At 35.1% G+C, this 16,646-nt stretch overlaps 1 protein-coding gene across 2 annotated transcripts in view; it reads right to left on the bottom strand.

Moving 5' to 3' along the window:
* Positions 1 to 16,646, bottom strand: part of LOC150096542 (homocysteine-responsive endoplasmic reticulum-resident ubiquitin-like domain member 2 protein) — a 225,975-nt gene that overhangs the window by 107,748 nt on the left and 101,581 nt on the right. For both annotated transcript variants that reach the window (XM_090407974.1, XM_090407973.1), the window contains one exon: positions 8,180 to 8,313. In XM_090407974.1, the coding sequence (XP_090264100.1) occupies positions 8,180 to 8,313 (134 nt within the window). The remainder of the gene's footprint in view (positions 1 to 8,179; positions 8,314 to 16,646) is intronic.

Here is a 16,646-nt window from a genome sequence, read left to right as displayed (position 1 = left end):
TTTTAAAGCGAATAAAAGTTGAGGAGCTGTCAGATGTGAACTGTAGACTAAAATAAAAATGAAAGAGTTTGAGAACAGGAAGCAAACCTTGGAGATTCAGTGGAAATCCTTGAAGAAAATCCTGATTGATTCAGCCAGAGAGGCATGTGGTGAGGTTGTGTGCAAGGATAGAAAAATCAGAATTCCATGGTGGACAAAGGAAGTTAAAGAGACAGTGAAGGAAAAGAAGAAAGCATATCAAAAGTACCTGGCAAACAAGTCAGCTTGTGCTGACTTATTTGCCAAATCTGAATGTAAGAAAGCTAAACACTGTGTAAAACTAGCTAAACAAAAGTCATGGAAGGACTATGGCAAGAACATAGAAAATAAATATCAAGAAGGTGGTAAGATATTCTGGAGGTTGTTGAAGAAGCTTAGAAATTGAGGAAAGAGTGCTGTAAAAGGAGTTGGAGATGATAAAGGTGACATGAAAACGGGAGAAAAAGATATCATTGAGGTATGGAGTAATTACTTTGATAAATTGCAAAATGAAACAAGCAGTGATAGCACAGTGGTAAAAAAACACTCAACAGGCATACAAACAAGAATACATATCCATACTTGAAGTACAAAAAGCCATCAAAGGGTTGAATTGTGGAAAGGCAGCAGGAGTAGATGGTATTTGACCATAAATCCTCTAAGTATGGAGGTATAAAATTCTTACAGTGGCTTCACTACATAGTTCAGAGTGCCTGGATAGAGGGACGAATTAAAGATGATTGGAGTATAGATCTCACAGTACCCATATATCAAAAGGGAAATAAAACTGAATGTGAGAATTACAGAGGTTTTTCCCTACTGAGTGTTCCTGGTAAGATTTATGCAAATACTTGAGAAATAGTTGAGAAGGATTGTGGAAATGAACCTTGGTGAAGAACAAGTTGGATTTAGCCAAATAGAGGCAGTCAGGATCAGATTTTTGCTTTGCGACAAATAGTTGAGAAAGCATGGGAACATAACAAAGATCTGTATTTAAGTTTTGTCGATCTAGAAAAGACATATGACAAGGTGCCAAGAGAGAAGCTATTCAATACGCTACAGTTATATCGTGTCAATGGGGCATTATATCAAGCAATACTTTGTCTTTATTCGAGTTGCAAGTCAGCAGTTAGAATTGAAGGAAGTATAGGAAGATGGTTAATGTTAAATCTGGTGTGAGACAAGGATGTACATTATCCCCTCTGTTATTCGTTATCTATATGGATCACATTATGAAAGAACGTGGTATTAAACATGATATCAGAATTCAATATGTTAATGTTAGCTCTTTGCTTTATGCGGACGATGTCATGTTTCTAAATAAATCCGCTACAAGCCTGCAAGATTCCCTGACTTAATTGAATAACTGTTGTAATAGATATGGCATGAAGGTCAGCAATAAAAAGACAAAGACAATGAAAATAGGTAAAATAATTGAAAATGTCAACTGTGTTGTGAAAGGAGAACCTGTGGAATAAGTAAAACATTTCAGCTACTTAGGCACGATTTTTAGTGAAGATGGTAAATTAAATATGGAAATAGACAACAGAATCAACAAAGCTGGTATGGTAGGAATTCAATCTTATTCAATTGAATAAATTCATACAGAATAAGATTGAAAGTAGTCAGAACACTAAATTAGCTGTATACAAGACAGTGTTCAAACCAGTTTTAACTTATGGATCTGAGAGCTGGGTCAGAAGTAAAACACTTGACCAACGACTAGAGACTGCAGATATGAGAGTCCTGAGAAAGATTAGAGGCGTGAACAGATGGCATCAATGGCAATATCATATTAAACACGAGGATATTAGGAAAGAACTTGACATTGTCGACATCCAGGAATGCGTTAGCAGAGCTATTCTCAGGTGGTATGGTCACTTAAACAGAATGAACGAGGAAAGATTAGCAAAACAAGTGTTCACTGCCAGGTTGTCAGGAAAACGACCCAGAGAAAGACCAAGATATAGGTGGATTGATACGGTACAAAGTGCCTTAGATGATAGAAATATAAGATCTGATAATGTTGGAGTCTTGACAAGTAACAGACTGATTTGGAGGAAAATTGTAGATAGGAAGTTAGTAATGATGTAGGTTTTTCATGTAGTACTATCATATCCTATACACCTCTTGAGGGGACATGTCAGGAATTTGATGATGATGCTGATGATGATTTAACATTAAATTTCTTCCAGAATTCTACTAATGTCATAGAATTCTCACCAGATGTTGCTTCTATTGCCTGTTTAAATGTTCTTCTCAGGTTGAATGCCTTAAAGGTTGCGATAATCCCCTGGTCCAAGGTTGTATGAGAGAAGTTGTATTTGGCAGTAAAAATTTGGAACATAGTATACATGGAAGTTGTGTAGTATGCCATTAAAAATAACTTTGTAAAATATTTTAAATCGGTTACTAAATTATTTATTCTGGTGAGTGATTTTTTAAAATAGTTAGCCATAAAAATGTATAGAAAGAAATTTTTTAAAATCTGTAACATTTATTTTTAAGATGTATATAGGCACACTAATCGAATTTGGGTATCGAAAAAAATGATGCACTAATCGAAAATGCACTAATCGGTGGCACACTAATAGAGGGATTACTCTATTTATGAAAATGAGTTCGAAACTAATATTTGCAGTAAATGGATGATGAGGCGAAGTAATCCACTGACTTCGAAGTTTGAGTTAGCTTTTCTGAAGCCAGTGGGATTAACAATTAACTAAACTTTTTTTCTTTCTTTGTGCATTGTTGAAATAGTGTCTTAGTAATAGATTCTTTATACTGAGGATTTTGTGTTTTGCCAATAGAGGTTTGGTTAACTCCTGGTGTGTACTGGGTCTCTAAAGCACAGTTGAAATGATTCTTCGGTGAAGTTTTTCTAAATTTGACAAGTGCATATTTGCTATGTTTGTGTAGACAGTTATACCATACCTTAGTAATGTTTCACAAATGCCATGATAAATGAGATTTTTTACTTTGGTCGGTATCATATCTTTTGATTCAAAGAGTTTTGCGGCAATACTGTGTAGTTTGTTATGAAGATATTCTATATGTTTAGTCCATTTAAGGTTGTTGTCAATGTATAAACCAAGGTATTTAGTGCATGTTATGGGTGTGATTTTGGAGCAGTGGTAGCTTCCATGGTTAATGCAATGGTATGTGTGATTTTATATTGTTAGTGGTGCAGGGCAAATTATTCTAGGGTTCTTTATTATTAACATTTTCATTTTGGTTTTGTTTACTATAATTGAATTGCGATAGTAGTAGTCAGTTATTTTGTTTACGTCATGTTGTGCTTTGGAAAGTGCAGTGTTTATGTCTGTGTGGACTGTTAGTAGTACTGCATCGTCTGTGAACTGATATATTTGACTTTGTAAGGCCAAGTTTTGAATGTCATTTATGTATATGTTGAACAGTGTGAGTGATAATATTGTTTCTTGAGGGACTCCGTGTTGTATTTGTATTCCCCGGCTGTGATATGTGCCTATTTTTGTTACTTGCGTCCTGTCTGTGAGATAATTCTTAAACCAGGCATGCAATATCCCTCTTATTCCAACGGAGTATAGTTTGGATAGCAGTATTTCATAGTCAAGTGTGTTAAAAGCTTTATTTAGTTTGTTTGTAATGTCCTATAATAACATGATTGTGCTCTTGCTCTTTGTTTTCTAGAAACCATACTGCTTTTGTGAGATGATGCTATATTTCTGTAGTAGTTTTGTAGTCTTGTGTATAACTTTTTCAAGAAATTTGGAGATGACAGGCAAGTTAGCTATTGGTCTGTAGTTGTGAACGTCATTTCTTTTTCCATGTTTGTAGATAGTGTAACTATAGCAGTTTTTAATTGTTTGGAAATAGCGCCAATATCGAAAATCATGTTCACAAGTTTCAGAAGTACAGGATTTAGTTGTTCTAAATGTGTTAGGAGGTCTGTGAGTCTGATTTTGACAATTCCTGGACTTATCTTTTGCTTCAATTGTGAGAGAGAGCACTTTTCAGTTCCAATTTGGATACAGGAGGAAAGTACATTGATTGCTATTGAATTTGGATTAATAGTTTTGTTTGGCCTAATGGGAAAACTATCTTTTTTGAGTTGTATGAAGCTGTTAGTGAAGGCATAGTTAAATGATTCTGCAAGTTCCTTCTGGTTCTTCTCCTGACTGAAGTTTTTGGTGATAAAATATTGTGAGGAGGTTTTCCTTTTTCAGGTTAATAGCTCATGTGTATACTATGTTTCTTTCATATTGGTATGTATTCTACGAATTTCTGATAGTAATAGTGTCTTTTTTGCAGTCCTAATTTTAGTTGTTGGTTTCTTGTGTTTTTTGTACAATGTTTGTAGGTCAATGTCATTGGGTGACTTTTTTACTCTCTTCCATAGAATGTCTTTTATTTCAATACTGTTAAGGATGTCTTTATTTAACCATGGATTATTTAGTTCATGTCTCTTGTTTCTTCAGTATTTTGTTGCTTTTCTGTATATTTCTATAAACAGAAATTCGAGGCTGTTGTATAAATTTATTGGATCATTTATAGTAAGTAGCTTGTTCTAGTTTGTGTCTTTTATAAAGTCATTAGCAATGCTTTTTACTATGATAGTAGCGTGCTGTTTATCTAGCGAGGTTTTATAGCATGTGGGTAATGTAACGGTGGTCTTGTGGAATGATGCTTTGATAAAGTAGTGGTCAGCTAATTTAGTGGTGATTACTGATAACGTATATGTGTTAGTAAGAGCCCATATGTCTATGTGGTCTATGTATCATTGTGTTAGTAAATCGTTTAGAATTTATTCTCTTGTTGGGGAGCTTATAGTTGTGTTTATGTTGTACTGGCGCAATATGTCAAGATATGTTAGTGGTTGAAGAGCCACGGTCAAGGGTGTTAATGTTGATAGCACCTATTAGGATAAATCTGTCTGTTGTGTTATTGTTGATGCTTCTAATTGGGGGGGGGCTGTACATTGCATTTATTATGTATTTGTGGTTGTAGTTAGTAGCATGTAAAAAACATTATATTTGGAAATCATGACTAAGTTAGTCATGATTTCCAAATATAATATTTCTGCATGTTCGAAAGAGTTATAGTTTCAGTCACAAATGAAACGCATTTGTAAATGAATTTGCAAATTCATTTACAAATGCGATTATACCACCTCTTCATGCAGATGCTTCTGTATTACATATAGAAACTTCAGTCAAGATTAGAACATCGATATATGTCAGGAGGTTGTTGAACAGGGTTGATAATGTAAGCAAATATTTCTTTATGTTTCTTATTTTTGCGTGCAGTATGGCGAGCTCAGAATTTGTACAAAAGTTATCTATCCAATTATTTAAAGATTCGAATACAAAACAGTTAATGTTTTCCAACTGAATATTTTCGGCAGGATTTAATGTAGCCATGTTAGTGCGAGAATAATAATAATAATAATAATGGATCTGTGGCTTACTGCATTCTATCAATGCATTATACATGCAATAACAGAAATCAGGAAAATAGGCTTGTAGCCAGATTCAAATTGTCCAAAAAATTAATGATACCAATGAAGCAGAAAAAGGAGCATTGTAACAAGAATAGAAATTGACAGGTACAACATATTCAATCCTCTGTAGTTCAGGTGGTATAGATGAACCATTTGGCTGAAAACACTCGGGTTCAAATCCTGACTACAATGCGAGGAACCTTTATCAGGTCTTTTCAATCAAATGGTGAGTTAGAATGGGGAACTGGACAATGAGACTTATTTGTGCCTATGGTCCCACAGAAAGTTCTATTAAGGTAGAAGTGGAGAAATTTTTTGAGGTTTTAGATAAAGCAACTTACACAATGAAAAAGGAAAAGTTGGTCCTTGTTGGGGATCTAAATAGCAGAATAGGAAATGATTGAGAGACATACAAAAATATTTTTGGAAAATTTGGAGAAAAGAGCAAAGCAAATAATAATGGCAAATACCTGTTGGATTTCCGCTCAGGAGACATGGACTGGTTATTACTAACACCATGTCCCAACATAAAAATGTGCACAAATTCACATCGAGAGAAGAGGCTAGGAATAAGAAAAGTCTCATTGGCTATGTTATTGTTGATAGTGATGTTTTCTCCCTGGTGCAGGACACCAGAGTGTATAGAGGATTTGAAATTGGAAGTGATCACTATTTAGTCTTGAGCAGGATAAAATTGAATTTTATATTGAAAAGAATAACATGTAAGAAAGTTTTAAAGCGAATAAAAGTTGAGCAGCTCTCATATGTGAACTGTACACTAAAATACATAAAGATTATTGAAGAAAAAATGAAAGAGTTTGAGAACAGGAATCAAACCTTGGAGATTCAGTGGCAAACTCTGAAGAAAACATTGATTGATTCTGCCAGAGAGGAAGGTGGTGAAGTTGTCTGTAAGGATAAAAAAATCAGAACTCCCTGGTGGACAGAGGAAGTTGAAGGAAATGAAGAAAGCATATCAAAAGTTCCTGTTCAAATAAGTCAGTTTGTGCTCTTAGGGAATACAGAGACAAATGCAAGAATGCTAAACACTGTGTAAAACTAGCTAAACAAAAGTCATGGGAGGACTTCGGCAAGAATATAGAAAATAAATATCAAGAAGGTGGCAAAATATTTTGGAGGTTGTTGAAGAAGCTTAGAAATGGAGGAAAGAGTGCTGTAAAAGGAGTTTGAGATGATAAAGGTGACATGAAAATGGGAGAAAAAGATATCCTTGAAGTATGGAGTAATTATTTTGAAAGACTGCTAAATTAAACAAGCAGTGATGTCAGCACAGTAGTAAAAAACACTGACCAGGCATGCAGTCAGGAATACATATCCATACTTGAAGTAGAAAAAGTCATAAAAGGCTTGAAATGTGGAAAGGCAGCAGGAGTAGATAATATTCGACCGGAAATGCTGAAGTATGGTGGTATAAGAGTCATACAGTGGCTGCACTGCATAGTACAGAAAGTCTGGACAGAGGGACGAATTCCCGATGATTGGAGTAGAGCTCTTATAGTACCCATATATAAAAAGGGAAATAAAACTGAATGTGATAATTACAGAGGTATTTCCCTATTACCCTACTGAGTGTTCCTGGCAAGATCTATGCAAGTATACTTGAGAAATGGTTGAGAAGAATTGTGGAAGAAAAGCTTAGTGAAGAACAAACTGGATTCCGGCCAAATAGATGCTGTCAGGATCAGATCTTCACTTTACGACAAATAGTCGAGAAAGCATGGGAATATAACAAAGATCTGTATTTAAGTTTTGCGATTTGGAAAAGGCATTTGGACAAGGTGCCAAGAGAGAAGCTATTCAATATGATACAGTTATATGGTGTCAATGGGGCGTTATATCAAGCAATACTTAGTCTTTATTTGAGTTGTAAGTCAGCAGTTAGAATTGAAGGAAGTACAGGAAGATGGTTTAATGTTAAATCTGGTGTGAGACAAGGATGTACATTATCCCCTCTATTGAATGATTATTATCATGTTAATACACAGGAGCAAGGACAAGGGGTCATCCCTTGGAAGTTGCAAAAGGAAGTGGTGAGTAAAACAGTAAGCAGTAAATTTTTTTTTTGCATGGAGAGTGGTAGGAGCATGGAATGTATTGCCTGAGAGGGTGGTGAATGTGCAGATAGTGGATGAGTTTGAGTGGTATGATAGACTTTGTGTTGACCCCCTACTATCGGAGTTGATCGCTTCTGAAACCAAAACTGATTGTCATCAGTGTACATTGAGAGGTCAGAAAAATAATAAAATTTTCATGAATATTTCTACTCACTATGTATGCAAAGAAAACCATAATCAATAGTTGACTATAAAGAGTGACAGTGGGTGAAGAGAAATTATGAAATAAAGGCAGTCCCAAAGTATGTGAATTACACTATTAATCACTGTATCTTAATCATACTAAAAAGATACTTTAAAATGAACAAGTATTCAGAATTTTGAATTTGAAAACTTAGTGAAAAATAAAATCTTAAATGGGATATGAGATACGCAAACAAGTAAAACTGTTAATGACAGCTTCAAGAAAAGAAATGATCAATAATAATCCCATAATAACAAATAAAATGTTTTATTTTTTCTTCAAGAACTTTTATTATATCACAATTAATCAATTGCATTGATTTAAAAGAGTAAGAGTATTTATTTCAAAAAGTAAAATTACCTCTGTGAAATAAACCTGAATTGCAACTCCTCATTTTGTGGTTCAGTATGATTAGCATTAGAATTTTGGTATTCCACTTGTTGACTAGAGTTGGAATCACTACTGGTGCTTGAAACTTCATTACTAGGATATTCCTGAAAGAATCATGTAGACCAATCATTTAAGATGATAGATAAACATATTATTGTCTTCTCAGTATCATCAGTTAAATTAAACTTGTCAAGAAATTATATTCATGTTTTATCCCTTGTCCAAGTGTGACAGGATTTAGCATGCAGGTATTGACCAGAATGAGATAGCTTCCAGTAAACTGAGTAATTGAGTTTGCTTTGCTCAGATACTTTTACAAACATGTCTAAATAATGATCTATTGATTTCTATAGGGCCAAATGATGAAAATATCTAAATATTGTAACCACACTTTAGGTCATGTTCTGTGGTGCTTCAAGGCATTTCTCATACCACTCCATGAATGGTATGAGAAATGCCACAGCAGAGTTTGTTAACAGCAGAGACAGAGAGGAGCCATCGATAGTCCTTCCTTTTGTTCAAAAAAATTCCTTTTGGAATTTAAAGGTGTTGATACAATGCTTAAAAAGTTACACAATTTTCCAGGAAAATAGATCTTGGAGTAAATGTACGGTTTCTGTAGGCACAGTGATGAACAAATTTGTGACGTCTAGATTTGTCAGTAAATCAACTGGTTTTATTGTAAGATCTTTAATATGTTCACTGTGCTTGTTATAAGTGTGTCCTGCTGATGCAAAGGCTTAGCAGGTTTGTTAGACACTTTGATAACAAGGAAGTTGAAGAATACCTTGCATCCACAATGCATCTTAGTGATGTCACTTCATCCCAAGTCATAGCAATATTTTTAATAGCATGATAAATATTGAATGCTTTCCAGATTTGCACGAGAGTCTGATAATTTCCTTCAGTGGCAGAAATGGCTTGTGAAAAATTCATCCATAGATAATAAGCCTTATACACTGCAAGAACTCCCTGATCCATCGGTTGGATAAATGAAGTAGAGTTTGGATGGAGAAACATGACCTTGATCTTGAGGTGAAGATCACTGATGTAAGGTGGATGACCTGGAGCTACATTTTCTTTCACAGAATAGCTTTCCATTTCACTCTCATAACAGTTGATTAAGGCATCCTCAAACAATTTTTGAGTCATCAATGACTCCTTATTGCTCTGATAATGAACTGGAAGAGTATGCTTCCTAATGTGCCATATCACAAATGGTTTCAGTTTGCATCTAGCCACATTACCTCCTAACAGAATTGTAATACGGTCTTTAAGAGCTTTGAAACCAGGCATATATTTTAGCTTTTTGTGGATGACTGTCTGCTCAGGCATTTTTTCCACAACAAGGAGGTCTCATCCATATTAAATATTTGCTGTGGCAAATAATTTTCCTCTGTAATAATAATTTTATCCAATTTCTCCATATTCTCATCAGCACTTGCAGATTCACCATACATTTTCACATTATGCAGTGTAAAATGCTGCACGAACCAACCGGAGGAAGTGTTGAATTTGTAGTCATAATTGGGCCCTGCTTTTAAGGAGTATGCGCTTTTGGTTCATGTCCTCTATCCATGATGCAAGTAACTTTTGCATATCACCAATGGAACTTTGTCGTTGCTTCATCACTATTGTCGATTTAATGGAAGTAGATCTGTAAAATTTGTTGTAGCTTAGAATTTTACAAGTGCTTTACATCGATTTTTACAGAGGTCTCATCTCAAACATTTATGTTGTAAAAATAAACTTTGTATAAAAAATTTATATAGTCCAATGAGAAATTAACCTACTCAGATGTAGTAAATAAAGAATGGCTAAAATTAGTAACAACAAGAGTAAATGCTGTGTCACTAGAAACTGTATGTTATTGTTCGAACTAAGCTAACCTGCTCAAATGTAGTAAACAAAGAATGTTTAAAATTAGTAACAACAAGAGAAAATGCTGTGTCACAGGAAACTGTATGTTATTGTTTTAACTAAGTGCTTTGGAAACCTTTGTTCACAAGCTCTGTGTGTGTCAACCATCAAGGTCATTGTTAAAAGGGTCTGTGCAGATCAGACAAGGTTCCACTGTCGACAAATCGGATTTTTGAAGTGCACTAGGAGAAGAACAAAATGGTCAGCTCTAATAACAGATCAAGGAGTCGCACTGAATTCTTTGGGGGGGGGGGGTCTACACCATTCATGCAAGGTCCCGGAGAAGGGGAGGTAAAAGGGTGTTGAGGAGAACACGAGAGATCAGCAGTCGGAAATAGAGGACACGACAGGAGTCAGGGAGAAGCAGAGAAGAAAAGGACACTGGTCCACTAGGCTGTCTAGATCTTGGACGTTGCTGTGGAATTTGCCGTAAGCTATGACCCAAGGAACGGACTTCAGCGCCCGGAGAAGAATGCACTGCCATTGGAATGAGAGTGCATAAGCTCCGCACGGTGGACCCCCCCTCCGCACGAACCCATGAGTTCTGGAAATAAGCGTTCCAAAATCCCATCAACACCTTGATGAAACGCTGGTGAAGCAAGACACTGTAGAAAGAAATCTAAGGCCTGAAACGGAAGAAAAATCTGAGAACTCTGGAGCAGAACCTTGATTGAGTGCGCAACCCAGATGACAGAGCCTATGTGAGTCTATTCCAAATTATGTTCTATGTCTCTTTTATGTATCTAGGAGAAATAATTTAGATGGACTGATAAGATATAAGGTACTAGAAATAAGCAGTGTAATATAAGAAAGTCTTATATAAGAAAGTCTTTTAGTTTGTTAGTAATTGGAATACAATTGTAAGCTATCTTGGCATAACAAATTAATTTCTTTATGAATAGATTAGAGTTGTTTTTCAATAAGCAGAAAAGTAAAATGAATAGTTATGCTGTATAGTTTAGAATTGCAGAAGGAAGTTTTTTTAATGCTGAATTTTAATGGATAGGTAGAGAGAGTAACCTCCCTATCATTTAATTGATGTACTTTTGTATTAGTGTAAATAAATGTGTTTTAATTATATGTCTCATTTTTAGAGGTACCTGTGGCATAGTATAATTATTAAAAGAACACGTAAGACCACAGTAATAACTTTTAATTAATAAAGGTACAGATATTTCATACTAAAACTAATAGTACATCTTCAGTGTCACACAAACAGTTATAGGAATGGAATACAAGTAATGAACATTCGGTGGATCACCTATTAAAATACAATTGTTGCCACGTGCTAGGAAATGATAGAAAATAATAAATAATTAATCTTTAAGATAATTGTTTATTGTTTTTTTATTGATTACATAAAATAAAAGTCTTCCAGATCTTTGAGAGAGAGAGAGAGAGAGAGACAATTATTTCGACTTAAATTCGGTTGGTGTAAAATAGCTACACAGCTTTCTTTATAAAGGCATTCATATTTGAACCTGCATCTATGGAGGAGAATAGCTTTATCCCACTGGATATTAAGAGCAGTGTCAATACTGTGCTGTGCTAGATCAGACTCATGAGGTTTGTTGTATTCAATATAATATATAATTCTTCTTCAACAGTTCGCATTCAACTTGATAATGCACTGGCTCGCTGTCTCTTGTAAGTAATGTCCCTCGTGTTCTTCCATATGCAATCCAACAGATTTTATTTTGGGCAGACAGACAAACTTGTTGATTTGCATATGGAAGAACACATGAGGGACATTACTTACAAGAGACAGCGAGCCAGTGCATTATCAAGTCATATCCTTTTCTCGGCTAATCCTAATGATGAAAGCCAAAGTCACAAAGTCTACCGGGAAAAATCTACTAACATCTTCCGTTGCAATGATGAACTAGAGAGAAAAATCGTGGAATCTAGGGAAATCATCTTCAATCCTGTTCATCTAAATAATAACTTCAGCTACAACCTCCCAGATAGTCATTCAGCTGTAATCATGTACTGGCATTCACGAGATGCTACTAGCATGTACTTTCCCAACAATACAACAAACGAAAGAACAGATTTAAATACAACCACAACGATTTAATGTCAATTATGTATAGAGACTCTCTATGATGTTCACAGTTTATTTAAGCTTCAGTGTTTTAGTGTTTTTCTTTTTTCTTTCTTTTATAATGTCACCTGATAAAGGCTGTTACAAGCCAAAACTAGTCGTGTTTTTATATTAAAACCTTTTTACTTAAATCTCAGTTCTAGTCATTCAATTCTTTTAAAAAATATTGTGTGTATATATATATATATATATAAGAGAGAGCTATCTATATATCTTATAGCTTATATGTATGAGAGAGAGAGAGAGATGGAAGAGTTTTTGGAACAAGGGAGAAGAAAAGTTCCACAAGTAGCAGTCTTTCAGAAAGAAAATATTTTGAAAGTTTATTAGCTGTTATGTTACAAAGGTAACTGGAATAACAATTGTAGAAGAAATTTATAGGAACTTGATAAACAAAGTTTCTCTTATGGGAAGAGAAATGCTTATTGGATATTAAAGATTCCATCAGTACAGTAATGATTTAACGGCTGTTTCATAGAATAGATGCAGTGAGTTGATTTTTTAAGTGTTTGATAAATTTTCATTGGAAATTCTTCATATAGGAAGAGAAAAAGATTGTGAATATTGAAGAATAAAGTGGAAAAAAGCGAATCGCACTTATGTGCGATTTTTTTTAGAAGCCATTAAAGGAAGAATACCAGATAGTGTTTGTATTTGAAGATTTTATTGCGAAGTCTAAACTTGAGAGAGCATCTCTAACTAAAAATAGGAAACCTGCAGTTATTTCTCAGATAAAGTGGTTTTCAGGAGAACTTTTTCTGCCGAAGAAATAAACTGTCTTTCAAGAGAGGTCCAGGGCAGTTAAGTGACATAATTTTTTTTTTTTTTTTTTTTTTTAAGCTGGGCCAAAAACCATATAAGATGTGATTTAGTTGATTATCTTTTTAGATTTTAAGTTGTGGTTAAAGTTGAATACTGCAAATGTCTTTTAGTATTATTGAACTATTTTTCATGTTTCTATATAGCAGTGTTAGGACTCAGTTTGCTTGATTGTTATTGAAGTTAAGATAAGACTGTGTGCTTAGATTTCAGTATAGAAATCTGCCAGTCTATTTTCACAAAGGCGCAACTGATGATCAGGATTTAATAAATTAAACTTTTTACCAATAATAAAAGTTAAAACTTTCTTAATTTGTATAATTAGCAGAACTTTCCATTTTCTGCCTATCTGGTTTCAAAACTAGAAGTGTTTTAGTCCTGCCTAATATTGTGTGCAGCTAAACATTCCATTTCTGAAGTGCTTTTGTCTGGAAGGTTTGGCTGAAGAAGTATGAAGCTGTTTTTATGTGAATAAAGTCTTCTACACACCTCTTCGAACTCTATGAAGTTCTTTCTTGACACTGGCCGAGTTATCCATCTTTTGGATGCTGGTTAGTGATAACACAAAATTAAAATCGCATGACAGAATGTTGAGTTAAGAGAGTGTATTAGCAACTTTGTTATGAGTAAATGATCACTGAGCTTATTCTTCTTCTTATCCTCCATTATTTCTTTGATGACTGTGGAAATGTGTGTTTTGAGTTTTCATAAGCCTGTCTAGACTATTCCAAATATTAGCAGATAAGGAAGATAGCAATTTTGAATACAGTATGTATGACTGGCCACCAATTTGAGAAAGCTGAATTCTTTTTTTTTTATGTTCTGCCCATACACAAGCTATAGCACATTAGTACCTTATATTGGTAGTGGGTTGGGAAAGGAAGAACTTGTTTACATTTGATTTAAATGACTGTAAATTGTATTCCTTGGGAAACACAGCAGGGAGAGACTGTTCCACAGTGCAACAGTTGCAGGGATGAAGGAGGAGGAAAAGAAACTTGTTCTGTTTGTTTCTAGGTGTACTGTGAAGGGATGTTGAGCAGCAGCAACATCTGAACGTGTTCCAATGAGCTTAGTACTGAGAAGGGATTATTGATGTTATTTCAGATGAGCATTTCCCATGGAAATATTTGTAGAATATATATATTGCAGAAACAAAACATTTGTGCGAAAGTGGGTGGAGCGGGTTGGTAAGAGATGGATCATTAATAAGTCTAACTGCTCTCCTCGGTATTGAGTCAAGCATTTTGAGGGAGCTTTCAGGGACCCTACCCCATATGTGGGAGCAGTGTTCAATAACTGCACGGATTTGTAATTTGTATAATGTTAACAGCTGTTCAAGGGTGCATTTCCCATGGAAATATGTGTAGAATATACATATTGCAGAAAGAAACAGAATTGGGTTTTATTAGAACTGAAATTGATGAAGTGAATTAACGTTTTGAGAGAAAGAGAGATCCTAGTTTTTTGAAACTGAGGATGCAATGGTTGTGATGTGTTTATGCCAGGAGAGGTTTGATGTGAGGGTAATTCCAAGAAGAGAAATCTCTAACTGTCTGGAAATTTGGATATCATCAAAAAGAATACTGGGAAAAAATGGGTTTTGTTATGGGAAACAGGACAGAACTGGGTTTTATTAGCATTGGAATTGATGAGGTTATCCAAACCCAATTGGAGGATGGCTTGGAGATTGGAATTGAGAGTGGTGGTGGTTGATGCTCTGTAGGTTGAGGTGAGTTGTGTAGGATAGGGTTTATTAAATGAAAGCAAGGAGTGTAATGTGCTGTCGTCTGCAAAACTGTGTATTGGGTTGGAGGTCAACTGAAGTAGGTCGTTGATATATAGCAGGATTAGGGTTAGTGAGAGGACAGAACCTTGTGGAACCCCAGCATTAGCTGGATGGTGAGAGGATAGAGAACAATTCACCACCACACTATGCGTGTGTGTCTAGACAGAAAGTTGGCAATCCAACTACAGAAGTCCTGAGACAGACCAAATGATGGTACAGTGATACTTCGGGCTAATGAGTGACCCTGCTAACGAATTTTTCGGCTAACGAAGATTTTTTTTGCTGTTTTTCGGACTCGGCTAATGAATGTTTTAGTGGATGCGCGCGTTAACATAAAGCAGCAAACATGAAGACATTGTAGATAAGATAGTCTCCTTAAGCAAAGCATTACATTTGGAGGTAAATGAAGAAGATGTAGAAGAATTAGTTGAAGAACACTCAAAAGATCTTGAAGAGTTGAAAAAGCAACTGAATCAGGAAAGAGATAAGGAAGATAAAGAGTGCTCAACAGAGGAGAACAGCAATAAAAAGGGAAGAATACCAACAGGTGACATTAAAAAAATTGCTGCACTACTGGGAAGAGTCTCAGTCTTTGGCTATAAAGTGGCATCCCAACAAAGCTGAAATGAACAGACTTTGTGCCTTGGTTGAAGACAAGTGTCTGAATCACTTTAAAAACATTCTGAAAAAAAAAAAAAGTTCAATCAACTTTGGATAGATTTTTGACTTCTCCTTTAGCAAAGAGACAGAGGCCAGCTACTGAAGAAGAGGAGACTGACATTGAATAAACTTTGAAAATTTGGAAGAAGAATAGTAAAATTGTTGTGTACATATTTTCAGTTTAATAAGATGTATATAATAGTGTAAAGATCATCAGTTTTTCATTCTACTTTCCATTCTCCTTCATCTAATTGGGTAGCTGTTCATCTCAGCCTTTGTATAACATCGACATTAAGCAAAGAGCCAACATTAACATCACCGATTTTGATGTTAGATTTAATACCACTTTCCTTTATAATGTGCATCCTTGTTGCACACCTCATTTAACATAAAACCATCTTCCTGCTCCTTAACTTCTAACTGGTGACCTACAGTTCCAATAGTGACTATGTATTAATTGTATTAATATTTTTTAATATTTAATATTTATTAATATTTGTATTAATTGTATTGTATATATTAATTGAAGAAAGAGAGGAAGACAAAGACTGGAGTGGATGAAAAATATAGAAGACCGGACATATGAGGAATGCAGCAGAGAGGTGCAGAATAGGACACGGTGGAGACACATGGTAGTCAATCTCCTGGAGGGAGAAGACACCTGACAGGACAGGATTAATTGATATAATGTCCCATTCACACCATATAACTGTAGCATTTTGAAGAGTTTTCCTCATGGCACCTTGTCATGTGCCTTTCTTAGATCTACAAAACTCAAATACAAATTCTGGTTGTATTACCAAAATTTCTCAACTAAGAGCCACAAAAATACCACGTTGACATAACTGGCATTACTGAGACAAAGATGACAAAAACAGGATCTTATTAAATATGATGAGATCTTAGATAAACTTCTTGATTGGAAGACAGTTTCAAGCAGAGTTATGTTGGCAAACTGCAAAATGAGGACATGGACAATGAAACTATTTGGTGCCCATGGTCTCACAAAAATAGGTTCTTCTAAGGAAGAAACAAAGGAATATTTTGTCATTAGAATAGGCACCTGACAAAGAAAATGGAAAAAGTGGTCCTTGATATGAACACAGCAGAGTAGGGGATGGTCCCACCAGGCATATAGGAACATT

This window comes from Typopeltis vanoorti, chromosome 18 (genome assembly GCF_054136105.1).
Source record: "Typopeltis vanoorti isolate ZY-2024b chromosome 18, IOZ_Tvanoo_1.0, whole genome shotgun sequence".
Lineage (NCBI taxonomy): Eukaryota > Metazoa > Arthropoda > Arachnida > Uropygi > Thelyphonidae > Typopeltis > Typopeltis vanoorti.
The sequence above is the reverse complement of the archived record's forward strand: the minus strand, read 5'-3'. Positions and strand labels throughout refer to the sequence as shown.